Below are 27,240 nucleotides of genomic sequence, written 5' to 3'. Positions count from 1 at the left end.
CCACCCCCGCCGATGGGCCGGCCCGGCTCTCCCTGCCGAGAGATGGGCCGGCCCGGCGGCGCGCGGGCAGCGGCGGCGGCGGCGGCGGCCCAAGATGGCGGAGCTGCAGCTGGACCCGGCGATGGCTGGGCTGGGAGGGGGTGGCGGGAGCGGGCTGGGCGACGGGGGCGGCCCGGGCCGCGGGCCCCCCAGCCCTCGCCCCGCTGGCCCCACGCCCCGCGGGCACGGCCGCCCGCCCGCCGGCGCAGCGCAGCCGCTGGAGCCCGGTCCCGGACCGCCCGAGCGGGCAGGGGGCGGCGGCGCAGCCCGCTGGGTCCGGCTGAACGTGGGAGGCACCTACTTCGTGACCACCAGACAGACCCTAGGCCGGGAACCCAAGTCTTTCCTCTGCCGCCTCTGCTGCCAGGAGGACCCGGAGCTGGACTCGGACAAGGTGCGCCCCGCCCTCGGGCGCGCCCCCGGCTTTCGGACCCCCTCGTTCCTCCTAGGCTCGTCCCCAGATTCCTGCGACACGCTCCTCACAGGCGGGCTCCTCCGGCCGGGTCCCCCTCCTTCTCCCTCGCCAGGCTAGCCCCGGGGGCTGTTCTCCCCCATCCTCAGGCGCGCCCCGGCTTTCTCTCTGACCCCGCCCTTCGTTCTCAGCGACTCTTTCCCCACTCCGTGCCCACCCGCACCCACGAGAACCCACTCCACACCCCTTCTCCGTATTCCTCTCATCCCAGCCCTCAGGTCTGCATGAGTTTTTCCCTGGCTCCCCGTCAGCCCCTCAGTGCCTGTGCCTGATGCATCCAGAACTGGGTCAGGGTGAGCTAAGGCATCTTTGTAGCTTTCTCAGACTTCCTCTCGGACCCCTCTGCCAAGTTGGGTGAAGGCCTGGGTCTGAAGATGGCTTCGACAGCTGCAGGAAGTGCTTCTCATGCTGTCACACTTCTTTCCTGTGGTCCTGTTCCCTGAGCTCCCATCTGGTAACAGTCACTGTTTTAGGTCCATATTTGAGATCAGATACTTTCCTTGAAAAGAGGTTACCATTTGCCAGTGCAAACCTAAGCTGAGTGGTTAAGATGGAGGGAAAATGATAACCGAAGAATGCTGTTGGACAAGATGCATGGCTGCTAACCAAAGGGTTGAGAGGTGACAAGACGCTTAACCCATTTCCCGTTTGAGCTGTTGTTTGGATTTTTTTTTAACTTTACCCGTTCACCTTTTAGTTCCCACGTTATAGGCATTGACCATTGCGTACACCACCTTATATCCCGAATAGCACTCAGTCACATACCTTGTGACAGAGTTGGGATTGGATAAACATTGGTTGATTTCATGTATTCATCTCCTGCCTCTCCTCTAATAAACCTCAGATTGATGGAAATCTGTCCTGCCCTGACTTTAAAGGGTTGTCAAAATCCTTGCTTATAAACGAATTATTTTTATCTACCCTGAATCTTCCTTGTTGCAACATAAGCCAGTTTCTTCTTGTTCCTTTTACTGTAAAGATGAGTAGGATTGAAGCTGCTCAGAGCCAAGTCCTGGCCGTGCCAAGCTTCCTCTGGGCACAGAGCTGCGGTGTGTCAGTTACAGCTGGCAATGCAGACTCCCACTGATGTTGGCCTTGAGCTCAGGAGTGTTGCCAACTAAACAGAGGTTTTCTTAGAATTAGGAATGTGATTCGGGGGCACTAGAGAAGTCAGAATGTCCGTCTCAAGAAAAGATTTAAATCATGCAGCTATGACATTTTCCTCCTCCCTTTCTTTATAACAAATATGCCACAGAAGAATGTTGGTTAATTGTGTCCAAGTAAAGATTTTAGTAGTTCAAGTAGATGCCTAGATGATAAGACTGCACATCTGTAACACCTTACCGGATATAGTCTTAAAGTACAAGATGTATAAAGCTAGGCTTCTTGCCAATAGTTTGTGATAAGCAAACATCTAGTAAAACTTGCCCTCTCATTAATGAATTGTGACAGAGAGGTTGAAACCCTGCTCTGACTTAGTTTGAAAGCTCCATAATGATACCCTTGTGTTTGGTTGGCAGGACGAGACAGGGGCCTATCTGATTGACAGGGACCCCACCTACTTTGGTCCTATCCTAAACTACCTCCGCCATGGGAAACTCATCATTACGAAGGAGTTGGCAGAAGAAGGTAAGAACAGTGTTTGCACTGGGCATTTTCAAAATTCAGGCCGAGTCTTTAAAGTTGTATCACAGACTTAAATCTTGTTTGTGATTTTCATCGAGTTCATGTGTAGGTGTAGTCTGGTTAATGGAAGTGAGCAGGGAGCCTCCAGCTACCTAGTCTTGTCTGAGGGAGTCTAGTTTAAGGGAGCCCCATTGGGCTTGTTCAGCCTCCTTACTGAGAAGGGAAGTAGGTAGCTCAGCATTGTAAATAGCTTCAGGAGGTTTTTTCAAACCTGCGAAATTGCCAGGATCCCTTTTTACATTTACTTCTGTGCCAGCAGTCAACGTCCATAGCCTGAAACAACACATCTCTGACATTTAGTTATTTATATTTTCAATTTTAGTTTGAACTTGCAGCTGTAAAAAATATAAAGGCTTGGCCTCATTTCTTTTAAGACTAGTCTCACGCTTCCTTGTAAATTTTTGCAGCTGACCTAATTCATTCTCCAGTCCAATGTCAGGTGCATCCTGGGTTGCCTCATCTTTTTGGTTTGTAGGGCATCTGGGCTGTAAGTGGGTCTAGAGAGCTTTCTAAAGGCTTGGCTTGGTCTCACCGAAGGCGTTCAGTTGAAGACTGGGACCTGTCCCTAACTCCAGGGAGCCCTGATCTGGGAGCTGTAGCTCTGAGTGAGAAAGCCGTAATGGCTGTGCTGGCTAATGAAGTGACTGCAGAACACCTCCCTTTCAACCAGTGAAAAGAAAACTCGCGCTCTCTTTTTATTAAGGCTCTCTTTTTTTTTTCCTTAACATTTCAAATGCATACAGAAGTCACAGGAATAGTACAATAAATCCCATGCGCCCACCATCTATCTTCAGCAATTACCGACTCATGGGGAATCTTGGCTCTTGAAAAGAGGAATCTTAAGCATTTTTTCTAATGCCTTTAAAAAAAACACTTTTTATTTTGAAATAATTTCAAACTTAGAGAAAAGGGCAAGAATAGTACAAAGAACTCCCTTTACCCAGATTCACCAATTTTTAGCATTTTTTGGTCATATTTGCATTATCATTTACCCATTCTCTCTCCTTCTCTTGCCTCTTCCCCTCCCGCCCTGTTTTTATTTCTGAACTATTTGAGAACAGATTATAGGCTTTACCCCCTTAATACTTCAATATGTATTTCCCAAGAACAAGAGTATTCTGTTACATAACCACAGGACAGTTCTCAAATTCAGGAAATTTAGGGTCAGGCCCCGGGGCCAAGTGATTAGAGTTCTGCACATTCCGCTTCAGTGGCCTGGGTTCACAGGTTTGGATCCTGGGCACAGACCTACTCCACTCATCAGCCATGCTGTGGAGGTGTCCCACATACAAAAAAATAGAGGAGGATTGGCACAGATGTTAGCTCAGGGCTAATTTTCCTCAAGCAAAAAAAGAGGAGGATTGGCAGCCGAGGTTAGTTCAGGGCAAATCTTCCTCAGAAAAAAGAAAAAAAAAAATCCAGGAAATTTAATATTGATAATATGTTTAGCTATAGCTTATATTCCAATTTTGTCAATTGTTCCAATAATGGCCTTTATAGCAAAAGTTTTCCTAGTATAGGGTCACACATCCCATTTAGTTGTCCTAAAGCATTTGATTTTGTTTCACATGGGATTCTTTCAATGATTGCCTTATATATTGCTGAAATAATAAGCATCCTATTAAATTTAGGCCACATAAACTTACACACACACACCCACCCTTGGTCATTTTTAGGACAAACTGGGTAAAAAAATGCAAGCTCAGGAGTTAACCAGTGGAATAGTTCCAGGAACTAGGTGACATACGGGAAGGAGGTCCTGCAGCTAATGGGCAGGTGCAGAGAGGGTCGAGGACGGTGTCAGGTGAGAACCCGTAGCGGGGAAATGAAGTGAGCAGAGCAGACCCTTGTGCTTGACTCAGTTTCGTTGGGGAAAAGGTAGTGGGTTCACCCTAAGCAGCAAAGAAACGTTGCGCAGGCTGAAGGAGGGAGACTAAACTTGCGCCTGAAAGATCCAGTTCTTAGCAAACACGTCAACTCCAGCCTCTTCCTGCCGCTTGCCGGGGAGTTCGCACACACCTCTAACTACAGTTTCGTCCTTTTTCTAGGTGTGCTGGAAGAAGCGGAGTTTTACAACATTGCATCTCTGGTGCGCCTGGTAAAGGAAAGGATACGGGACAATGAGAACAGAACTTCACAAGTAATGAGTTTTGAACTCTTAAGGGGAAAGTATCTCAAGTGGCTGTCTTTGTCCATGCGTCTGGGTGTGACTTGCAAAGGAGGGTGTGCTGCTTGGTGAGGGCCCTGCCCCTCCCCTTGGAGCTGAAGGTCTGTGTGGAACACGGTCCATCTGTCAGGCAGACAGCGCATACTCCTCCAGACTTGTTCAGAGCAAGGAAATAGAGAAGGAAAAATAATAAAGAAAACGAAACAGCCCATGTCCCCTTAGAAGAATGGGGAGGTTGTGGCTGCTCACCATATGGCAGTGGGAGGAGCCCACTGCACTTTAAGTCCAAAACCTGTTCTCTCAGACAGAATAGCTGTCTCCCTCCACGTAAAGACAGGATGGGGTCTTGCTTCCACCTGTTGGCCAGCCTTTAACGTGCGACCACGTCACATCCAGCTCCTGACAGCCTCTTGAAACCCGCCTCATGGTGTAGACTTTAGAAGCTGCTTATGACTCATGCTTCTGAGAAAAATAATACCAAGCTTCTTTTTTTGTTATGAAGTCTGGATTTTTATACTAACTCAGTAGATATAGTAACAAAAATGAAACAATCTGCCACCTACTTTGAGAAGGGAAGACAGTAGGGCATACTTGGCTTATTTTATGTCACATCATCCATCATGTGTCTTAAGTGGCCCCAATGGCTTCTGTTAGGCCCTTGGGATTCTGTGACTAATAAGAGAAGGTCTGTGCCCTCGAGAAGCTTGAAGTCCAGCAGAAAGATGCTCCTTTTCATGTATTTAGGCTCTGTTTTAAGAAAGTACAACTGCAGTAATGGCAGAATGGGACTCCGCTGTGACCATCTGTCTTACAGCATCTTGCTTCTTATCCCATCGGAGACTGGTGGTGGGTGCTTTCTTGAGATCTTACCCATTGCACTGTAGAATTTTCATGTGATTAAGAAGAAGGCGATTTTTCTTTTCAAAAGTAAAAAATAATTCCTTGCTCTTCCTGTTAGACTTCATATATCAAAGTTATCTGGTTCTAAATGGAATTTTCTAGATGAATAACTACACCAGTGATAAAAAATGAACTCTCTTACCCATTTTATCTTCAGTACTTTGCAAAGGTGGAAAGAAGGGCTTGTTCTCTTCACTCCGGCCAGTAGTTGAAAGTTTCCTTTTTAATGTTCAAAGACGAATTTGTAGTAGGCTTACAGATCACCGTTTGAAATATGATCTATTGTCACCAATCTTTTTGCCATCTCATATTATATTTACATGTCATCTTTTGCTATTGTAGATATTTAATAGCTTAGACATTCTGAAAATCTAGCTTTATCCTCAATTTTCCATGTTCCAAAAAACTTTTGATTGCTTAGTATAAATTTTGATGGTACCATGAATTATGTAATTTGAAACCATTCAAATCCTCGCACCTGAACATTCTCAGTTCTTTGCCATTAGCTAATTCCTTGAGAACATTGTAAGATTTCTATTTGATGACAGCAATTAAGTTAATTAGTCCTCTAGATTCTGAAGGCTTGTGGATTTATACCCAGTTGGAAGCTTTTTTCTTCTAGGGATGTCAAGACCTTTTTGATGTTAATTGATCTTCCATCTGTCCTTTTTATTTAGCGAAACTCTGGGCAATGGATTTGATGTTCAAAGATACCCTCTTTTGCACTTAATTGCATGTGGCTTTAAGGTGAAGTTGGCTGTGTGTGGATTTCCATGGCTGTCTCTTCAGATACCTTATCTCCTTTAACTTGTCTGTGTTTAAGATTTTATTTTTCCTTTTTCTCCCCAAAGCCCACCCCACCCACCCCAGTCCATAGTTGTGTATGTTTTAGTTGTGGGTCCTTCTAGTTGTGTATGTGGGACCGCGCCTCAGCATGGCCTGATGAGTGGTTCCATGTCTGCACCCGGGATCCGAACCGGTGAAACCCTGGGCCGCCGAAGCGGAGCCCGAGAACTCAACCACTTGGCCCCAGGGCCGGCCCCAACTTGTCTATGTTTAAAGGAGAGACACGTGGTAGACATTCAGGCAAAGCCCAAGATGTGGGGGTCCTACCCCACCTTTTTTCAGTGACCTCTCATCTCTTTTAGTGGCTGCCACCATTCTCTTTCTTTGCTGTTTCCGATAATATTTTTTGCTAGGTGAGTAGTCTTGGTGCATTTGGGAGCACCAGTGGTTTACTGGTGAGAAAATAAAATGAGAAAAATAAAGAGACAATACAGACATCTTAAATATCTGGGACTTTGACAGCTGTGGCTAGTAGCATAGGTCTTTTATGATGCTCTGAGTCTTGTAATATAAAATACCTAGTTGTTTCCAAAGCGTGTGGTTAGAGCACTTGAAATCTTCAGAAGATCTGTCCTATATTTTATATGGAAGGAAATTTTTTTTATCTTAGTACCTTGGTTAATTAATGATAGCTGTACCTTGCTTAGAAGAAGAAAGCATAGAAGAAAGAATACAGTGTTATCAGGCAGACCTGGGCTCAAGGCCCAGCTCTACCTCCAATCCACTTAATCGCTGCACAGGTCAGGAAGATGCTGCTGCCTGACACGGTGTCCCACATGCAGAAGGGAGTCCTGCCTTCCAGGACTGCAGTGAAGACTAGAGGAGGGTGTAGTGCTGCGGGCTGTGGCCCTCAGTAGTCAGTAGCTGCTTTTATTTATCCAGTGTTTCCCAAGTAGTGAGTCGTTCTAAAACTAATTTTCCAGATGACTGAAGCCAACTCGTCCTTTTGAAAAAATACTAAGTTTTCATCGTTCTTAAGGAAACAGTCCATATTTTCTTAGAATCGTATGGAACATAACTGACCCCTCTCTCCATGACTGGGCATCGTTGCTGTTTGTGCTGTAGCAAATGCCTCGTGCCCTCTGGGGCAGGCAGGGAATGTGCAGCCTTTAGACCCACCACTGAGTGGTCCCAGACTGCTGAACACTGGGTCCTCCTGGGTGCCTTTAATTGTCTTCCTGTGGACGGGACCATCCATCTGGTGAGCGTGCCTCCCTGCAGCGCCCTCACCTGACTTTGGCTTCCACTGCCCCATGGGCCAAGTCCAAGTCCCAAGGGTGAGGGGTTCTCCGGTGGATGAGGTGGAGGGCCTTGTGCTGCTGCTTTAGGGCGTCCATTTCCGCTGCTCAGCCCTTTGGCCTCTGGTTCTCACTTTTTTTTTTTAAATATTTTATTTTTTTCCTTTTTCTCCCCAAAGCCCCCTGATACATAGTTGTATATTCTTCGTTGTGGGTCCTTCTAGTTGTGGCATGTGGGACGCCACCTCAGCATGGCTTGATGAGCAGTGCCATGTCCGCGCCCAGGATTTGAACCAACAAAACACTGGGCCACCTGCAGGGGAGCACACGAACTTAACCACTCGACCACGGGGCCAGCCCCTGGCCTCTGGTTCTAATGTGAGTTCTAGAGAGTTGAGTCTGACCAGCAAATAGCTTCTCTCTGAATTTCTGGCACCAGCTAGATGTGTAACAGTTCAGTCTTATCCTGACACTGACTGCCCAGAGTTAGTGTCAGACAGCACAGGTCTCAGGGTTCAGTCCCACAAGACCACCGTCACTTCAGTCATCAGTCCCGGGTCCCCAGGCTACCCACACTTCTGTCTGACATGGCTACAAATTCAGGTGTTCCCACGACACACCCTTCAGGTTCAGTAATTTGCTAGAATGACTCACAGAACTCAGGAAAGTGCCATGCTTACTATTATAGTTTATTGTCAAGCGTACAAATGAACAGCCAGATGGAGAGATACACAGGGCAAGGTCTGGAAGGGTCCTGAGCGCAGGAGCAGCTGTCCTCCTGCACTGCCCTCCCAGTGCTTGGACATGTTTGCCACCTTGGAAACTCCCTGAACCCTGTCGTTTAGGAGTTTTTAAGGATGTTTCATTATGTGGGAATGATTGATTAAATCATTGGCCGTTGGTGACTGAACTCAATCTCCACCCCTCCGTCCTCCCCGAGGTCAGGCAGTGGGGTAGGTCTTTCTGGTGACCGGTCATTAGCATAAAAAAGACACTTCTATCACTCAGGAGATTGCAAAGGTTTTAGGAGCTCTAAACCAGGGACAGGAACCAGGGACAAAGACCAAATATTTGTTTTTTGTTATACCACATTTCTATAACAGGAATGTTACCATGTAACCCTGAAACACTTCCACTTTCAGGCAGCCTCAGCAGAGGGTACAAATAGCTTCGACGTTTGTACACTATGGGATTCCTATTAATGTATTATTCCCATAGAAAGATATCACTCTGACTCAATCAAAATATGGTCTACATTTTCACCATATATGCAGATATGAATGACTTCAGAAAAACATGTGGCTTTCTTGTCCAAAGTAATTTTACTCTACTTTCTAGTTAGGGAAGTAGATGAAGTCTAAGTTTATCCGCATGGTCGCTCGCCTGATTCCTCTCTCCGAAGTTCAGGATTATTTTGCCCTCTGATTCATGTTCTTGGACCCTTTATTTTCTTTCTTCCCTTGGATAAGGTTCTATTGAAAAACTATAGTGCCGCTTGTAAAAGGGAATAGTGGATGGCTGCCAAGAAAAAAATTCCAAGCAAACTCCTTTCAGTCCTTACTCTCCTGAAGAACCTCACCATGGCAGCTGCAAACTGTTGTGTCCTTGAAACTGTTCCTCACGGTCAGTTTGTGGTTGTCGCAGGGCCCCGTGAAGCACGTGTACAGAGTCCTGCAGTGCCAAGAGGAGGAGCTTACCCAGATGGTCTCCACTATGTCCGATGGTTGGAAATTCGAGCAGGTATGTTTCTTAGGTAGTAGCAACCGTGTAGCTCAGCCTAGGAGTCCACACTCTTCCAACAATCACTGTCTGTAGCCGGTTAATCACCCTGGGAGTTCAGGAGGGCCCGGTGTGATCCCATTCAGAAACACGGGAAAAGAGAGCCGCTGGGGTGGATTGTTTGTGCACCAAGTACGTGACGTACTTGGACTCAGTACATGATGAGTTGGGGAGAATTGAGAATAGTATGGTGTCTCCCAGCTTCATAGCCAAAGTTTCAGCTTGATGTGCCCCAAAGGAACCAGTCAGCTTGTTTAGGCTTGAAAATGCCTCTCTGGCTTTTTTCCCTCAGAAGGATTCCTTTCAAAAGTACTCACTGACATTCTAGAATAAGTACCTAAAGAAGACTAGAATTCAACAACAACCTTTCCTTTGCTTACCCAAGGGTCCGAACTGTATCGGTCTGAGTATCTTTAATCCACTGTCAAAAGCCAGGGGAACGGGTGTGATGTGAAAGGAATCAAACGCAATGAGAAGTGTGGCATGGGCATTTCCTGTCAGTCTATTGATTTCTGCTCTTTCAGCTTCGTGCTTATAATTGAGGCATCAGAACAAAGCGACTGAGAGTCAGAGTTCTGCCATTAGATGGCAGAGTTGTTCATCTGTTGTCTTCAAAACACACGGAGGCTGAGTGTGAATGGAATGGATCGTTTAAACGGATTGTGCCTGTGTTTATGTAGAGTTTAAGAGGCCAGTTGAACTGTCACCATAAGCTTACTTTCTAAAATAAAAGTTACTCTCTGTGTTAACAGTATTATGTTATAGATCAGATACACAGGTGTCTGTCTTCACTGGATTTCTCCTCACACTTACCTTCCACTGCAGAAGCGAGTCTGCCTGTGTGTGCCAACCTAGTTCTTGTTCAGGTGTGGGGCTGTACTTCCACTGCAGAAGTGTTTCCCCTGATAGAAAGTCTTAAGCAAAGGATATTTTGAAAACTTTTTAAAAGTGTTCTTTGTGAAACTAATGAATGATTTTTTATCTTATTTTTCTCATCGTGTTAATGTCCTGTGGGAGGAGAGTATTCTCCCATCCACTCTGTCATATGGACGAGGAAGTTTAGGCGCAGGAAGGCTGAGGTGTCTGTAACCCTCGTACAGCCAGCCGAGCTGAGGCCCCGCGCCCTGGCCAGGACAGCCTCACCCTCGGGCTCAGCTTCTCCCTGTGCATGTGGACTTCCTATTTAGAACTAAATCCTAAATTCAATTCCCCAAAAAGCTTAAAAGTACCAGCAGCGCGTGGCTTACAGTAGCTATTTAGTGATTTGCTTGATGCTTTCCAGAGCCTGTCGAGTGCCTGCCTCCTGTCTGGGACTTCTGCTTAAAGATGAGCCAGCTCTGTGTCGTTGTTTCGGCTGAGGCAGGCATCCATTTTCATTCACAGAAACATTCTGTTTCACCCCAGCGTTTGCTAGAGGGAACGGCACCATGTTAATCTTAGTTGCTGCCTTTAGGGTTGTTTCAGTGCTTGGGTGAGGGGGACAGTGGCAGAACTCAGACTGTTCTTCTTTGGGGAAGCCTTGTTGATGATGCCCTGATGAATAACTGAGAGCCAGCTCTCCCCTGGGGCCTGGATAGTCCCCGGGAATTCTTCATCCTTTGAGAAGCGGGACTAGGAAGTTCAGTCAGGAGGAGGGTTTGATCCGTGTGGCACTTCAGTATTTTAAGATCACCGTGTGTTCCCCACGTTCTTGTCTTACCAGCTGATCAGCATTGGATCTTCCTATAACTATGGCAATGAGGATCAGGCAGAGTTCCTCTGTGTCGTCTCCAGAGAACTAAATAATTCTACCAATGGCATAGTCATAGAGCCGAGTGAAAAGGCGAAGGTAAGAAGTCGCTTCCCCAGCTTTGTCTGTGGCTCTGGGCTTTGCCTGACCTGGCGTTCATCGCTTCTTCCCTTTCCTTCTCAGCCAGCTTTCATTTCCCCTTCATATTGGGCTTTTGACTGTTGTAATTGAAATCAGGATTTATGGAGCAGTGACAGGGGCCTTTAGTTAGGAAACGCAGACTGAAACAGGGCAGAGTTTTCCCAGACTCTGTCAAATCAATGAAAAAGAAAGCTTATTGCCACTAAATACCACAAGGTGAAAATTCTGAAACTTAAAATTGGAAAGTATTTTGCCTTTATCTTTGAAACTGTTTTATTTTTTTGCTGCCTCAAGAGACGAGGTATTTGGTTACTTTTCTGACTTCCCCCCAAGTTACTGGAAAATCGGACACTGTTGTCTTCTCTTCCTCCACTCTGCCCTCACACACACACACACGTGCACACAGACACTTTAAATCACCAACACGTGGCGAACCTGACCCATGTCCTTGGGCCGGTAGCACGCGAGAAGCGGTCCAGCAGCATGTAAACTTGAGGCCCAGCCATGGGCTGCGCATCTTTTACGGCAACTTCAGGGGAGGCTGCCCCACCTCCTGGGATGGCGAAGATTGTGTGCTGCTCCCGGGGCTCCAGTGGAAAGCAGCTGGCGGTCTCTTCCCTCAGCAGTCTGCTTAGCAGCCTCAGCCTAAAAGCATTCTGCATCCAGTCTGAGCCTCAGCCCTCTCCCCCATCTTCCACTTCCAGATTCTTCAGGAGAGAGGATCTCGGATGTGAATTCCAGAATCCTGAACATCCAGAAAGCAACAGCAGAGCACCTCCGTGAAGTCCAATCTTGCTCCTCTCCTGTACAGTAACCAAGCTCCTGCGAAGCGAAGCTGAGCCTGGCCTCCCAGTGGAGAAGTATTCCGGTCAAAACCAAAGGAACCCCACCCCCAGCCCCACTCCCAGGAACCCGAAGACAGATACACCTTCTGGCTGCAGAATACCTTTTCAAAAACCTTTTGTTTTCTTAGCCAGTGTTATGAGAAATCTTTATAGCAGCAGCTGGGCTGGGTTCCCAGTTGGAGCCCTTAGGGGATCTGGGGGATGGGAAGCGGAACACCTGGCTCCTTGCACATGCCTACTTCAGGGAAGCTGGAGCAAATGGAAGAGGGCTGTCCCTGAGCTGTGCCATGTTTTCACCTGAGTGTGCCATGTTGGACGCTGGCAGCTGTTTGTACACTATCTTTCCCCTCCTATACACCCAGAGTAATGGAGCAGATGCAGAGGATTCTAGCTTCAGTTTATCAAGTTGAATTGAGGTGTTGGATAAAGGGTAGAGTTGCCAGAGTACCCAACATTCCTGTGACCAAAGCCTCTTTGAGGAAGGGGAGGATGGGGTGTCGTTGGTTGTGGGTGGAGGTTGGGGATGGTTGCTCTGGATTACGGCACTTGGCTGCCACCATGTTCAGCTTTGTGTCATTTGTCTCCAGCAGCCTGGACCCTCCACATAGCTTGCTTTGTTCCCAAGAAGAGGGTGGAGGCAGGCGGCATCCTGCACTGAATCAGACAGACAGATGGGAGCTTTAGGTATTTGGTGTACCTGCTTCTGCAGCCTTTTCCTGCCCTCCGTTGGCTCATCTTCCTTCCCTGACTTTTTAAACTGGTCCAAGGATAAAGGGACTTTGGGCCCTCTGATGGCTTGGGGTGGGGACAGCTGTTTCTTTGTAAGTTGCCAAATGTGTTATGTTGTAGTATCCAGAAGTGTTGTTATTTCTGTGATTGTCTCTTGGAAATGCCTTGACTGAACGTGTGATATTTGTATTTCTTCTTGGTATCTAACCTTGGCCAACCTACCCTGCAGCCTCGTCTGTGACCCCACACAATCCCCAGTAGTGTGTATACGTTTGCCGGGCAGTCTGAGGACTCCCTGCATCTCTGACCCCACCCCTCACCATCACTTCTTTCTATGGAGTGCCATGTCATCAGGGATCAAATGCTCGTTTGATGGTGGGGAGCAGAGCCCTCCTTTGGGCTGTGACCACAGAGCTTATATCTGGATTTTTCTGAGATCTTGAGTCTTGTGAGCAGTTGCTAAATGCAGAGGGGCCGGAGAATCCTTATTTTTCCCCAGATGACTTTCAGAGTGTGGCACATGGTCCAGAGAAGGGGAAGGTGCCTCTGAGGAATGCTCCATCTATAAAAGCCACCTCAAGCTGTTCGCTCCTGGATCCCTTCACGGTTGAGGTTCTCTGCTCCGCAGCTTAACTCTTTACTGGGTGGGTCTGGGGTCGTAATTTTTGGAAATGACTATTGACTGTGCCAAATGTCTTTTGAGCTTGTAACCTGCCCATGCCCAGATGGCACGACTCTTCTCCAGGATTCTCACTTTGACCTTATTTCTCTGTGTATAGAGTAGGATAGAAATGTGTGCAACGGTGTCTGCTGATACACGTGTGTCTGCACACCAACGTGAGCTTGCGTGTTGGCACCTCTGAAGTCTGGCCCATGCCCAAGATTTTTACAGCTGTAAAATATTAGAGACACTTCTACCTACAGTCAAAGTAGTCACCTTTTCAAAAAGGTTGCAGGCATCCATCCTATCACCTTTCAGGAAAAAAAAAAGATCTGAGTGCATCAAGCTGCTCTGACCAGAGTAGGAGAGAAGACTTTGGAAGAGGTGCTCTTTGGCCAATTCGAGGAAGTGACATCAGACTGAAAGGAGGAAAAGCAGCTTCATTTGGGGCCTTGTGCCTGATCAGATTTGCTTTCCTGGGGCTCGATGCCTGATAATCAGCCTCTGGTCCCGAGCCGGCAAGAAGGCGTGAGAAGGGCTAGAGGGCAGACGTGGGCAAGCCCCGCAGGAACGTGTTGTTACTTTCGTTTCTCTTTTTGGAATTCCGCAGTGGGCCCTGTAAGAAGACTCCTGAGCCCCTTGCTAAGTGTTCTTGGAAGCAGACATAGTGATATTTCTGCTCTCCTAGAGGGCTGGCTATCACCAAGTTTCCCTGCTCACGGCCCCCAAGTGATAATTTAAATTTTTCCAATGCTCCAGAAATCTGAGGATGATTCATTTCTTAAGGTTTCTGGAAAAGTATTTTACGCAAGCCCCTTATGAACCAGGTTGGTGTTTTTCTTGAAAGCCATGTGCCCCTGGGAGAGTCTGGCTGATAACCTCAGAGAGAGATCTGGCATTGGTTTGGGGGTGTCACATGACCAGTGCCCCACACCCTCCAGCTGCCCAGTGCTGCCAAGCAGGGAGTGTCTTCCTGCTTCTCTGCCCAGGTCTGGGGCCGCGGGTGATGCAGGCCAGGCCCAGGAGCAGCCTTGCCTCTCCTGAGTGATATCAGACAAATTAGCTCACTTATTCTTTTCCTCAGAACTTGCTTTTTCCTTGGCAGTGAGGTGGGGTCCAACCTCTAGAGTGACTTTGTTTCCACACAGTTAACTGATGTCAGGGGTGTCAGCAAGATGTGGGAGAAGAAGGAACAGAGATGCTGAGGGAGTAGGGCTGAGAGGACACCCACACCCTCCAGCATGGCCTTTGATCCAGACATTAGGGACCATGCCTGTCACTTGTGGGTGCCCCTTGTTACCGTTTGTGTGTTTGAATAAAGTCTGAAATGCTGTGACCTTTTTTTTTGTCAATAAAGACATGAAACAAACTTGTGAATCTTGTAGCTTTTGGTGTATGTTTTCCAGTTCGGCAAGCTCGTTGGTTTCCACTGTCGCTTTGGTGATCATCGCACTGTCCTCAGGAGATGAATTTCACTGCACCTTTTCAGCAGAGCTGCCTACAAAGTCCTCATTTCTCCTGCTGCTAAAACTGCCTGAGGGCGTATCAGGCCTTCTTCCTCCTGCTCTCATTTTACCGAATCTGAGAGGCCCTGGAGAGTGCTGGAAACAGAAGGTGGGACAGATGGGCTACCCACCAGAGAGCGGGGAAGAGTCAAGGGGAGGAGTGTGAGATGGCTTTTAAGGGAAAAAAGTTCCTGGAAGAAAGTGACTAGGTGCCGGTTTTCTCAGCAAGGAAGAGGTTGAGTAGGAAATGTGAGGTGAGAACAAAGTAACCAACGAGTTAAGAGTTGATCATTTCAGGCCTCAGGCAGGGTGTGGGATCCTCAAAAGGCATTAGGTGGTCCCCTCCCGTAGGGTGCTTACAGTGGAGAGACAGCGGCGTCTACACACAAAGTTAGTGAACAAGGTACGTGATTGTATCAGCCAGGGTCCAACAGACACGGAGACCATAGCAGCTGTCAACAATGGTGGGGAAAGGAAAGAGCTGGGGGGACGGAGGTGTCACAGATGCAGTGATTGCAGGATGCAGTTATAGCTCCCAGGACAGGAGCAATGAGAAGAGGTTGGGATTATTAAAATGTAGCAGCTCGGAGGAGGGCCCCTGTGGAGAAGGAGGGAGGGGCCCAGTGAGACTGGCTCTAGGAGTGGTAAAACTGCAAGTGAACCGACACTACTGGAACCAGCTATTGCTGCCAGAGTGAAGCTGCGTTGCTGTGGTTTCTGTGATAACAGGAAGGAGCACGTCCCTCCTTTTCTTCCCCTAGCTTTGCAGTCTCCCTCTCACGTTCCCTACAGGCAAGCCTATCAGGGAGCGAGCTGGTAAAGGAGAAATGGGCTTGGCAGCTTTCCAGCCCCAAGAGCACAGGGCAGCATCTGGAGGATGGGTCAGGGCTGAGAGAGAACAGTAACCAGCTCTGCCCACCTCTGGCTGGTCAGCATCCACATACGTGCTGCTCTGCATATTGGAACTTCCATACAATGGTAAAAGCAACTTTATGTCTCCACGTATCAAGATGCAACCACTCTTACACAAACAGAGACGATCTTGCTCTCTCTTCAACATAAGACAGTGCCAACAGTCATTATTCCGGGGCCTGAGAGACAGTTACATCTATTTCTGGGCTATGTTAATTACTCTTCAAACTGGGTTGATGGGTTAGACAGCAGCCATGGTCACTTGACGTCCCATGGTTAGGTGGCAGGAGCTGTTTCTCAAAAGGAGAAGAGTTATCTGCAAAAGAAGTCATGGCTCTCCCAAAACCCTGGAGTTCTGCATGGTGATTCTCCAGTCGGGGCTTGCCAGAGGCTCCATACAGCATTAATATTTGCAACAGATCATTTGAGTATTGCTGAATCTATTCAGTCATAAAGCCCAGGTGGCAGCCCAGAGCTAAATTTTTAATCATACCACACAGAAAGATTTTCCTCAGTAAAGCTTGTCCCTGGAGTGAACTGTTACTCCGTATTAAGCCAGTTTTCTGTGCAGTGCAATTAAATTGTTTCTAAATTTTCTATGTAGTGCAATTAAAATTGTTTCTAAGTTTTCTATTTTCATTTTTCCTTAAAAACATTTTCATTAAGATCATTGTTTTCCATGAGATTTTATGGTGGAAATTTAATTCAATTTAACCAGTTCCAGCTTTTGCCCTTGTGGGCTTTCTTTTGTGGCTATTATCTCATCTATTTTTATTTTCCCCAAGTCAAATTTGGCAGCTGAAAATCCAAGTCTCATATATCTAAATTTGTGCATTTTTAACTGAAGTCAGTTTTCTGTTAATTATTTCTAAGAAAACACATACAAAATGGGTAGAAGATTTATAGTTTGTTTTTGTTAGCTTTTCTATAAGGAAAGTCTGAGCAAGTTCCCTCAGATATTCTTGGATTGCTTTATGTCCAAAATTGGGCTATTGCTTCCACTCATATTTCATTCTGATAACTTTTGATAACAGTTTGATATCATTTTGATAACAGTTGGCAAATCAAAGAGCAAAACATCCTCAAAATATGCCCTGCTTTGCTCAGTTGTGATGGATAGCCAATAAGTACATATTTGAAAAAGAAGGATTTGGAAGGCTCGACAGACTTCTTGAACTAGACCCTGAAGTTGGAGAAGGGTGTGGTTGACTGGTGCAGGAAGGATGGTTAGCCTATCACCAACAGCTATTGTTGCTCAGGTCTGTCACCTCCATCACAGGGCTAGAGCAAACGTCTGTTTATTTGCTGCCATGTGCTACACAGCCACCACATGCCGGGATCTGTGCTTAGCACTGACAGCCAAAGCTGAGTCGCAGAGGCCTGCAGGACACCAAATGGGAGAGGAGAAGGCTGGAGGTAGGGAGAGGACAGCCAAGGAGCTGCTCTAATGACCAGGGGACATTCATCAGAACCTGGGCAGACACAGAAGGGTGGAAATGCCAAGCTAGAATCAAGCCCCATTGGCATACTTGGAAGGCAGCCATGTATTCAAGAATCACTACAAATTCTAAGCAAGATAAATAAAACACACACATATATATAGTATAATAAAACTGAGGAAAATGCAATATGGAGAAAATCATAAAAGCTGTCGGAAGAGGGGGAAAAAAGGAGCAGCAATAAGACTGACGGCCAACTTCTCAAGTGAAAAATATAAACCAGAAGACAGTGAAATCGAATCTCTAAAGTGCTGAAGGAAAATAGCTGCCAACCTAGAATTCAACACCCATGAAAGTATCCTTTAGAACGAAGAGGATATAAAGGCATCTTTGACAACCAGAACCTCAGAGTATTCATCACCTACACGCCTATACTAAAGGAGATACTGAAGGTGTTCCTCAGGGAGACAGGAAAGGATCCCAGATGGAAGCTAGAGGCTTGGAAGGAATGGAGAGCAATTAAAAATGTAAATACATGGATTGATCCAAATAAATATTGGCATTTAAGCATTAATAGTGCCTTAAGTTTTAAAAATACATAAAGACAATTAAAATACACAACAATAATGAAAGTTGGGATGAGGTAAATGAATTAAAGTATTCTAAGGCTTTGGCTTCTCTAAGAGATAAAAATAAAGCTTTATATTAGACTTTGATAAACCATGAATGCATGTTATAATTTCTCAGGTAACTACCCAAAAAATAATAATAATAAAAGTGTAACTACCAAGATAATAGAGAGGAAGAAAGAAATTTAATAATGAAAAATCAGGGGCTGGCCCCGTGGCCGAGTGGTTAAGTTCGCATGCTCCACTGCAGGCGGCCCAGTGTTTTGTTGGTTCGAATCCTGGGTGTGGACATGGCACTGCTGATCAAGCCACACTGAGGCAGCGTCCCACATGCCACAACTAGAAGGACTCACAACGAAGAATATGCAACTATGTACTGGGGGACTTTGGGGAGAAAAAGGAAAAAAATAAAAATAAATAAAACAAAAAGAAAAATCAATAATGGTGAACTACAATTCACCAGGAAAACATAATCATAAATTTGTGTGCATCTAATGATCTAGCCTCAAAAACGATAGAACTAAAAGGAGAAATAGGCAAATCCATAATAATACTAGGAATTTTGTCACATCTTTCAGTAACTGTTACAGTAGACCAAAAAACCAAGAGGGATACAGATGCTTTTAACAAATGATTTCCAAATTTCATTACTGAAATATGTAGAACATACATTGAACAACTACATTCACATTCTGAATTTTTAGGTGCATGTGGAACAGTTACCTACATTGACCATGTTCTGAGCCATAAAGCAAGTCTCAAAAAACTTCAGGGCTGGCCCAGTGGTGCAGTGGTTAATCATGCACAATCTCCTTCGGCGGCCTGGGGTTCACCAGTTTGGATCCCGAGTGTGGACATGGCACCGCTTGGCACACCATGCTGTGGTAGGCGTCCCATATAGAAAGTGGAGGAAGATGGGCATGGATATTAGCTCAGGGCCAGTCTTCCTCAGCGAAAAGAGGAGGATTGGCAGCAGTTAGCTCAGGGCTAATGTTCCTCAAAATAAAAAAAAAATTGGAAAGATTAATTCAGAGCATATTACCTGATTATAGTGGATCAAGTTAGAAATCAATAATAAAAAATATTAGAAAATACCTGTATTTTTGAAAAGTAAGCAACATGCTTTTAATCATTCATGGGTCAAAGAAGAAATCACAATAGGAAAATGTATGTATGTATGTATGTATGTATGTATGTGTGTATTTATTAACATGTAAGAAAGGGGGCCAGACCCGTGGCCGAGTGGTTGGGTTCATGCACTCCACTTCAGTGGCCCAGGGTTTCACTGGCTCAGATCCTGGGCGCAGACCTAGCACTGCTCATCAAGCCATGCTGAGGGGGCATCCCACACAGCACAACTAGAAGGACCTACAGCTAGAATACACAACTATGTACTGGGGGGCTTTAGGGAGAAGAAAGAAAAAAAAGAAGATTGGCAATAGATGTTAGCTCAGGTGCCAATCTTTAAAAAAAAAAAAAAAAAACAGGTAAGAAAGGCTAAAAATCATTATGTCCATCTCAGGAACTTACAACAGCAAATTCAACCCAAAGAAAGTAAAAGGAAGGAAATAATATAGAGCAGAGCAGAAATCAATTACATAGAAAACAAACATACAACAGAACCATCAAACCAAAAGCTGATTCTTTAAAAAGATGGACAAAATGGATAAACTCCTAATGGGACTCATCGCAGAAAAAGACAATACAAATGACATCTGGAATGTTAAAAGGAGACACAACTACAGAGCCTACAGTCTCTCTAAGGATTGTAAGTGATTCTCTTAGGTATATACCCAAAAGAAAGCAGGGACTCAAATAGATACTTGTACACCTATTTCATAGCAGCATTATTCACACTAGCCAAAAGGTAGAAGAAACCCAAGTGTCCATCAGCAGATAAAAGGATAAAAAAAATGTGGTATATAGTGGAATATGATCCAGCCACAAACACGAATGAAATTTGGATACATGCCATAACATGGATAAACCTTGAAAACATTATCTAAGTGAAATAAGCCAGACTCAAAAGGACAAATGTATAATTTCAGTCTTATGAAATATCTAAAATAGGCAAATTCATAGTGACAGAAAATAGATTAGAGGTTACCAGGGGCTCAAGGGAGAGGCAAATGAGGAATTATTGCTTAATGGTTATAAAGTTTCTGTTAGGGGTGATGAAACAGTTTTGGATATGGATAGTGGTGATGGTTGCATCCCTTTTTTTCTTCTGAGAATCAGAACCAGAGTGGAAGCAACAATATTTAGGATCACCAATGAGATAATGTTGGGATCACTCAACTTTAGGCCAAGAAGGGGCCTTAAAACATCATCTCCTACAACAACTCTATTGATGCTCAGAGAAGAGCTGTGGTCCAGAGAGATTAAACAAGTTGCCCAAGAATCTACTGTCATTTAGTTGCCATTTTCCTTCTGTGGTTGGTATGGTGAGTCCCTGACGTCCACTGCAAGTGGCCCCAGGTGCAGCCGCAACTCTCCCGCCTGGGATGAAGGCTCTGGAGTAAAGAATTGCTGGTGGAAGGGCAGACTGCATCAGCACCGTGGCATGTCCAGGGGCACAACTTTTACCCTGCTGACATCACAGGCAGAACACTGGGGCTGATCACGCTTGAATTGTGACATCAGGGAGCAAAATTGTGGGTGGTCTTCAAGGAGGGGGTCCAATTTGATAGGGAGACGGCAAAACAGCAGCCAAAGGGAAAGGTGAGAAGGCAGTCATCAGAGACAAGAGACGTAAGACCAAGAGACATAAGGGGCTGGGGTGGGGGCATGCTGGACTGATGGGGATCCTCCCAGCTGCTGGTGAATTGGGACCAGGGGCAAGGGCCCTGTGCCTGAGTACCCAAAGTTTCTTCTCCTTCCCACCACAGGGCAGCCAAGCCTCTGGCTCTCCTTGACATGCAGAGAGTTTTACGTAAGTACTGTGCTTCCTACCTTTTCTTCCGAAGGGTCAAGGAAGTGGCTCCTTTCCTTTGTCACTATGTAACTTTCTGCTCATCCACCCTCTTGTCTAGGATTTGTTCCAGCAACTAGGGCTGGGACAAGGAGAGCACAATCCGCAATTTATGCCCCCAATGTGGGACGACCAATGATAAAATCCCTGTACCCCATGGGCAGACAGCTGCTTCTAAGAGAAGGACTAGTGTGCCCCTCCAAGGCCCCTCAGTTCCTGCCTTGGCTTCAGCATGGCTTTGCTCTGTCTTCCCAGGGCCAGTCCAGGACCACATCCCAGCCCTGCAGCCCCCTGCCCAGCCCTCAAGACCTCCCCAAGGACAGCTCCTGATGAGTAACAATAGCGATCTCCGCACATTTGAGGACCAAGTCCTCTGTCCCATTTGCCTGGAGGTGTTCCGCAACCCAGTCACCACCGCCTGCGGGCACAACTTCTGCATGAGCTGCCTGCAAGGTTTCTGGGACCACCAGGCTACCATGGACGAGATGCCCTATTGCCCCCAGTGCCGAGAGACCTTCCCTTCCAGGCCACGCCTCTGCAAGAACGGCATCCTGGAAGAGATGGTGAACCGCTTCACCCAGGCCAAGGGCCAGGCTCTGGGGTCCGCACAGAACCTGGCTGGGCCCACAGATGTGCCCTGCGACTTCTGTTCCCCCCAGAAACTCAAGTCAGTCAAGTCATGCCTGCAGTGCATGGCCTCCCTGTGCGAGAAGCACCTGCGCAGCCACTTTGAGGACCAGGTGTTCCAGGACCACCAGCTGCTGGAGCCCGTGTGGGACCTCAAGAGCCGCTTGTGCCGGAAGCACCGCAAGCTGCAGCGGCTGTACTGCCGCACAGAGGGCTGCTGCGTGTGCGGGGCCTGCCTGCTGGAGGAGCACAAGAACCACGACACCATCCCCCTGGAGGAGGAGCGAGCCCGCAAGGAGGTGGGGGTGGGAGGATAGGAGCCAGGGGACCCATGGTTCTGAGTTTCAAGCCCTGGCCACACCTTTCCTTAGAGGAAAATTGTGCAGCCATTAAAATGATGATCATGAGGGGCCAGCTGGGTGGCATAGCGGTTAAGTTCTCGCACTCAGCTTCACTGCCTGGGGTTCACTGGTTTGGATCCAGGGCGTGGACCTACACACTGCTTATGATGCCATGCTGTGGCAGGCATCCTGCACACAAAAAAGTAGAGGAAGATGGGCACAGATGTTAGCTCAGGGCCAATCTTCCTCAGCAAAAAGAGGAGGATTGGCGGCAGATGTTAGCTCAGAGCTAATCTTCCTCAAAAAAAAAAAAGCAAAGGTCGTGCCATGACATGAAAAAGTGCTGGCCAGTTAAATGAATAAGGATCCTAAATTGTAGGTATGAATCCTATGTTAAATTTTTTGAACAGAAAAAGAAAAGGCGGAAATATAACATATCAAAATACAAACAAGTCATGTTAGGAGTGGGCGAATCCCTTCCTTTTTTTCTATTTCTCAATTTTGTTTAATATATTTCTATCGCTTTTTATAGTGGAATACTTACGTTTTAGACATTCTATCATATATTCCATAACAGTGCTATTCCAGCTTTGCTCCCGTCAGTGGTCCATGGCCAAACAAGGAGCTTGTGCCAGAGTGTAAACCAACGCACCACACTGTTTGGTTCAGCTGACCACGTTTTCATAGCAAGACTTTCTCAACAAAAGAAGCCGTGTGTTGATTTACAGTCTGGCAGGAGCTGCTTCTTTTGCTGTGGGTCAGCAACAGTTCATGGACAGGCACTAGGAATAGCACAGTTCTAGAATACATTACAGAACATGAAAACGCCCGTTGCTGGAATAGGTGGGGACTCAAGGCTTATGTAGGACTTGGGGACACAGTGCTGCTTGGGCCCGGCAGCGCTGCCCCAGGGAGCCCAGGGCTCCATATCTGATACGCCCCTCCTCCACCCACTGCCTCCCAGGCCTCTCCAGCCACCGAGCCTTCCACAGCCCCTTCTCATGACCTGAAACCCAAAGGTCATCACTGTGGGGAGCAGAGAACCTGACTCTAAGAATGGGAGGGAGACTCTCAGGGTGTAAGAGAGTAAGAGCAGGGGGGTGAGACTGGGCCGTCTACCCACCAGCTCTGGTCATTCTCATTCTCGTTCTCGCCTCTCGAGGAATGTAAGAAGGACGTCTCTTCTGGGCTTTGACAAGGGGCTGCTTGCAGAAGGACTTCTCCTAGGTTACCTCTCTGAATCAAGGGCCCTCTCCTCCACTCCACCCTCTTACCCCAGGTCGAGGTTCGGAAGGTCCAGGCCAACGTGGAGAACCAGATGTTGATCATCACTTCTGACAGCCAGAAGCACCGCGGGCAGGTGGCCTTTCTCTCGGTAAGGTTGGCCCACGCCAGGTCCAGGCTTCCCCAGTGCCCTGCATTGGGCTGAGGGGAACTCTCAGGGCTTGGAGCAGATGGTGTGGGGCCAGGCATGGGTCCAGGCCATGACGATGGGGTCACCAGGGTGGGGCTCAGAGATGCCTCTCTATGCTCCCTCTCACCTCCCAAGAAAATGATCCAGACAACACGAGATGAGGTGAACGCCTGCTTCTCAGAGATCATCCAGGAGGTCACACAGCTGCAGATGAAGGTCTTGGATTTCGTGGAGAAAGAGGAGGCAGCTGCCCTGGGGAAGCTGGGCAGCTCCATCCGGCAGAGCCACAACCGGCTCCTGAAGCTGGAAAGGGACAGCATCTGGCTCCGCACCCTGCTCACCAACCAGAGCGACCAGCAATTTCTGCAGGTAAGGCCCCACCCACCCCACCCGCACCTCTGCCCCAGGCCCTGTCACGACCTCCACTCCCCCTCCACCCACAGATACACTGGATCTGCCCAGACCTTGGATAAAGGGATCAGCGCTTGGGGCTGCATCACTTTGTCCATTCCTCTGCCTCAGGGAGCCTCCATAGCCATCCTGAGCTTACACCAACACCCCTGGCCTCTTCCTCCACCTCAGCACTCGGCCTCTCCCTAACTTTCCTGCCTTCCGTTCCCTGGAACAGATGGGGATGCACCCTGGGATTCTGGGCATCTGACACAGTCTAAGTTGCTCCAGACTCCCCCAGGCCAGGGCTGGAAGGGAGTGCGGAACAGTCTAGACAGCCTGGATTGAAATCCCTTTTCCTTCCCCAGGCCTGGCCTGGCCCCACAGCCTGATCTGGTGCTGCTGCAAGAGGGTGCCAGGCAGGGTAGCTAGTGGGGGGGTGGGGGAGGGGGTAGCAGCAGCCTTCTTTATGGGTGGCGCCTGGAGCTGCCCAAACCCTGTGCTTGGGGACCCTTAGCCAAGATCCCCTTTCTACAGTAGCCATCACACCCCTGAGCAGATTTCTAGGGCTGTTGCTCACCTTGTCCCATGCACAATAGGAAGCATTTGGCAAGGTTTTCCACTAAGCATTTGAAGACTCAAAAGAAACTCTCTTCCCATTGTTTTCCAAAAGTCCACTTTGCTTAATGCACTAGGCCACAGTGGCCCTACCTTTGACAACACCCTAACCTAAGATGTCTAAACAACCAGGAGGAGGGGAGAGAGATGTCCAGGTTTGAAAGTGGGCAGCTTCTCCTCCTGCTCCATGGTCTGGGGACCACCAAGCCCTGGCCACAAGCAGGAGTTCCTGGCATCTGCCTCGGCCCTGGCTAACAGGTGGTACCACCGGCCACTCCCTGCACGCAGGAGTTCCCCAGGCTGAAGCACCTCCCAGCCTGCATGGAACCCCTGATGGGCACCAACTGTGAGGAGAAGCAGAGCTTCCTCCAGCTGCCAGAGACCCTGGCGGAGCTCCGGACCCGGCTGCTGGACATGGGTCTCAGCTTCACCAATCAGCTCCTCCTGAAGGGTCAGTACCTGGTGGCCTGGGGACCCTGGAGACTCACCTGCATTCTGGGGGTTGGACAGCCCTACTGGGCAGTGGTTGGAGTTCTGGGCACTTGTAGAGAGAGTCCTGCCTGCCCATGTGCACCTTTCCCAGGTGAAGAGCCTCGTGGAAGCCCATGCCATCTGGAAGGATGCTGGGCTGTGAGAGTGTCCTCAGCAAAGCTCCCCCATCTCCCCAGGCATTAAGATGAGCTCCTATGAAGTGCTGCCCCCAGCCGTGGACAGGAAAACACTTCTCAAGTGTGAGTCCTCAGTACTGGGGTCGGGCCCCAGGGGTGGGAGGGAAAGGAACAGGGCCCTGGATGCCTTGACTTCCCCGGCCCCACCTGCATTCAGGCCAGGGCTTCAGAGAGGTGCCAGCTCTCTCCTGCCCTGACCTCCCACTCTGGATTGGAGACCTCAGAAGGACTCGGCCTGCAACTCCAAGGCCCTGATAGGAAGGGGAAAGACTGTCCTGTCCCACTCCGTTGGGTGGGGCAAGGCCTCACCTACTGCCACAGGCGGGCTCTGCAGCCCTGCCTAGCCCTGGTGCGGCACAGCCTCTGCCCTCAGCTGGGTGCCTGCCAGCCTCCCCTGGGCTTCAGCCAGCTTGGCTGATCCTGTCCATTTCTTCCTCAGGCAATCTCCCTTTTATATGATGTTCCCACAGCCCCTCTCCCAGGCTGGGCTGGGGGCCAAATCCCAATGACTTCTCTGAGATCTTGGGAGTCAAGGTTGTGTTGCCTTTGGTGAACCCCTCTGGGTGACTTTCTCTGGGAGCCCTTGATTCTCCTTCAGTCCCAACTCAATCTTGCCTCCTGAATAAATAAAAAGGGAGATTATGTGAGGGTCAGATGGGGGCAGAGAGGCAGGCTCCTGGTTCTCAACTTCTCTAGAAAAGTGGACCTGTGGACAGCACCCAACTCACTCCACTTCTCCAGACTGTCAGCCGCACCTGGGGGCCCGAGTTGGAGACTAAAAGGAGTGGGGATAAACGGCCACTCCTAGGAGCTGGGGGTGGAAGCACTTTGTGACTTCTATGCAAACGCCAGGCAACCTAGCACCTCCTTCCTCTGCCCTGGGGGCCCCTGACCCTGGCTCCCTTTCCGTCCCCTCCCCACTCAGGTTACTGCAACCTGAACTTCGACCCCGCCACCGCCAGCGAGGAGCTGTTCCTCTTCAAGGAGACGCACTCGGTGCTGAACCTGGGCATCCTCCTGGAGCCCTTAGCCGCCGGCGGTCCCCTCCCGGGCTTCAAGCAGTGGCCTCAGGTGCTGTGCTCGCGCGGCCTGTTCGAGGGCCGCCACTACTGGGAGGCGGAGGTGTCCAACTCGTGGGTGTGCCTGGGCGTCACCTACCGCCGCAGCCCCCAGCTCAGCGGCCGCCCGCGCCGCAACATCGTCTACCTGCTGGGCCGCAACCCCTACTCGTGGTGCCTGGAATGGGACTCGCTCAAGTTCTCGGTGTGGCACAATAACACGCAGACGGTGCTGCACGGCGGCTACCACCGCGCGCTCGGCGTGGCGCTCGACTGCCGCGCCGGCTGCCTGTCCTTCTACGGCGTGGCGGGCGGCGTGAGCCTGCTCTACCGCTTCCTCGCCTCCTTCCTGGAGCCGCTCTACCCCGCGGTCATGGTCAGCAGCGGCGCCGCCGTCACGCTCAAGCAGCGCCCGGAGGCCTAGGCGGCGGCCAATAAAGCTGGACTGCAGAGCTGGCTGCACCGCCGGGCCCGGGGCGTGTGTCCGCGGCCGGCCCCGGGCGAGGCGGGAGGGCGGCGCCCGCCGCGGGCCCGGGAATCCCGGGAAGCGGGCAGACCCCTCCGGCCCCACAGCCGCAGGAGAAGGGCTCTGAACCAGGCTCCGGGTCCCCCGGGCCCGGGGACAGTCCTGAGGCCGCCGGAGGGGGAAAGTCCTGCCCGGGTGCACCGCCTGCCCTCCACTCCGATCCCCCAAATCCAACCAGGGACCCCTGGTCTTGCTTCTCCAGACTGGTCCTGGCCACTCAGCGCCAGGCACTCTTCCCCAAAGCCCTTCTAGCCTGAGAGTGGGCGGGGCTTGGACCAGGTGTCTTCTCTCTCTGGATTCCCCGCCCCCCGCCCCCCCACGCACAGGTGGCCAGACTGAGAGCTGGCACCTGACAGACTAGGGTTGAGGTGTTCTGTCTGAGTTCCTGGCTTAACGGAGAGCTGGGCAGTTAAGCTGGAGGAACCCAGGCTGACCTCAGACCCAAAAAAGAAAGGCAGAGAGCCCAGATCCAGGCCGGGGCTGGGGCTGCTGACCCAATGCTCAGAGCAGAGGGGCTCACACCCGGGAGGGGGTGTGGAACTGAGGCTCTCCTGCCTGGGGGCTATCCGTACACCACTCCATCTTCCTCAGTGTTCCTGAAAGCCGCCTTCCCCGCCCCCAGCCATAGGCCCACCAGACTCAGCTCCCAGAGGGTACACTGCCGGAAAGGGAAGGAGTTTGATCGACACGCAGGCCTCTGCCATACCACCTGCCCAGCAGGATGTGTGGAAGTCTGCCCAAGAGGCCGAACCCCTGCCCGGCGGGCCACTGCCCTGTGACCCTGGCAGGCACATGACTGGGGACTCAGCTCCTTCTGAGGAAGCCACCTGGGCATTTCCAGCCTCAACCAGCCACTTGTCCCTGTGGTTTCTCATGCGTGGGCTCTTGGTAAGGTTAATAATTGGCTCTG

The 27,240-nt window shown here is 49.1% G+C and overlaps 2 protein-coding genes and 1 long non-coding RNA gene across 3 annotated transcripts; 2 read left to right on the top strand and 1 right to left on the bottom strand.

The window, feature by feature from the left end:
• The first annotated feature begins 39 nt into the window (after positions 1-39).
• KCTD2 (potassium channel tetramerization domain containing 2) lies at positions 40-14,609 on the top strand. The gene is made up of 6 exons (XM_008513335.2): positions 40-433; positions 2,032-2,140; positions 4,246-4,337; positions 8,993-9,088; positions 10,830-10,955; positions 11,702-14,609. Exons 1-6 carry the CDS (start codon positions 95-97, stop codon positions 11,729-11,731), a joined length of 792 nt encoding a protein of 263 aa, XP_008511557.2. The 5' UTR covers positions 40-94; the 3' UTR covers positions 11,732-14,609.
• A 3,256-nt stretch (positions 14,610-17,865) lies between these two features.
• Positions 17,866-18,713, bottom strand: LOC139074006 (uncharacterized). The gene is made up of 2 exons (XR_011523276.1): positions 18,445-18,713; positions 17,866-18,101 (listed from the first exon to the last, which is right to left on the bottom strand). It is a non-coding gene; the product is annotated as an uncharacterized lncRNA (long non-coding RNA).
• Positions 18,714-20,365: 1,652 nt separating this feature from the next.
• LOC103546609 (E3 ubiquitin-protein ligase TRIM65-like) lies at positions 20,366-26,351 on the top strand. Its single transcript, XM_070561463.1, has 8 exons — positions 20,366-20,438; positions 20,606-20,649; positions 20,944-21,614; positions 22,936-23,031; positions 23,206-23,439; positions 24,367-24,529; positions 24,747-24,809; positions 25,672-26,351. The coding sequence occupies exons 2-8, from the start codon at positions 20,634-20,636 to the stop codon at positions 26,226-26,228; spliced, it is 1,800 nt and encodes a 599-aa protein (XP_070417564.1). The 5' UTR covers positions 20,366-20,438; positions 20,606-20,633; the 3' UTR covers positions 26,229-26,351.
• The last annotated feature ends 889 nt before the right edge of the window (positions 26,352-27,240 follow it).

The sequence above is a fragment of the Equus przewalskii genome, chromosome 10 (assembly GCF_037783145.1).
Source record: "Equus przewalskii isolate Varuska chromosome 10, EquPr2, whole genome shotgun sequence".
NCBI classification, from domain to species: Eukaryota; Metazoa; Chordata; class Mammalia; order Perissodactyla; family Equidae; genus Equus; species Equus przewalskii.
The sequence above is the reverse complement of the archived record's forward strand: the minus strand, read 5'-3'. Positions and strand labels throughout refer to the sequence as shown.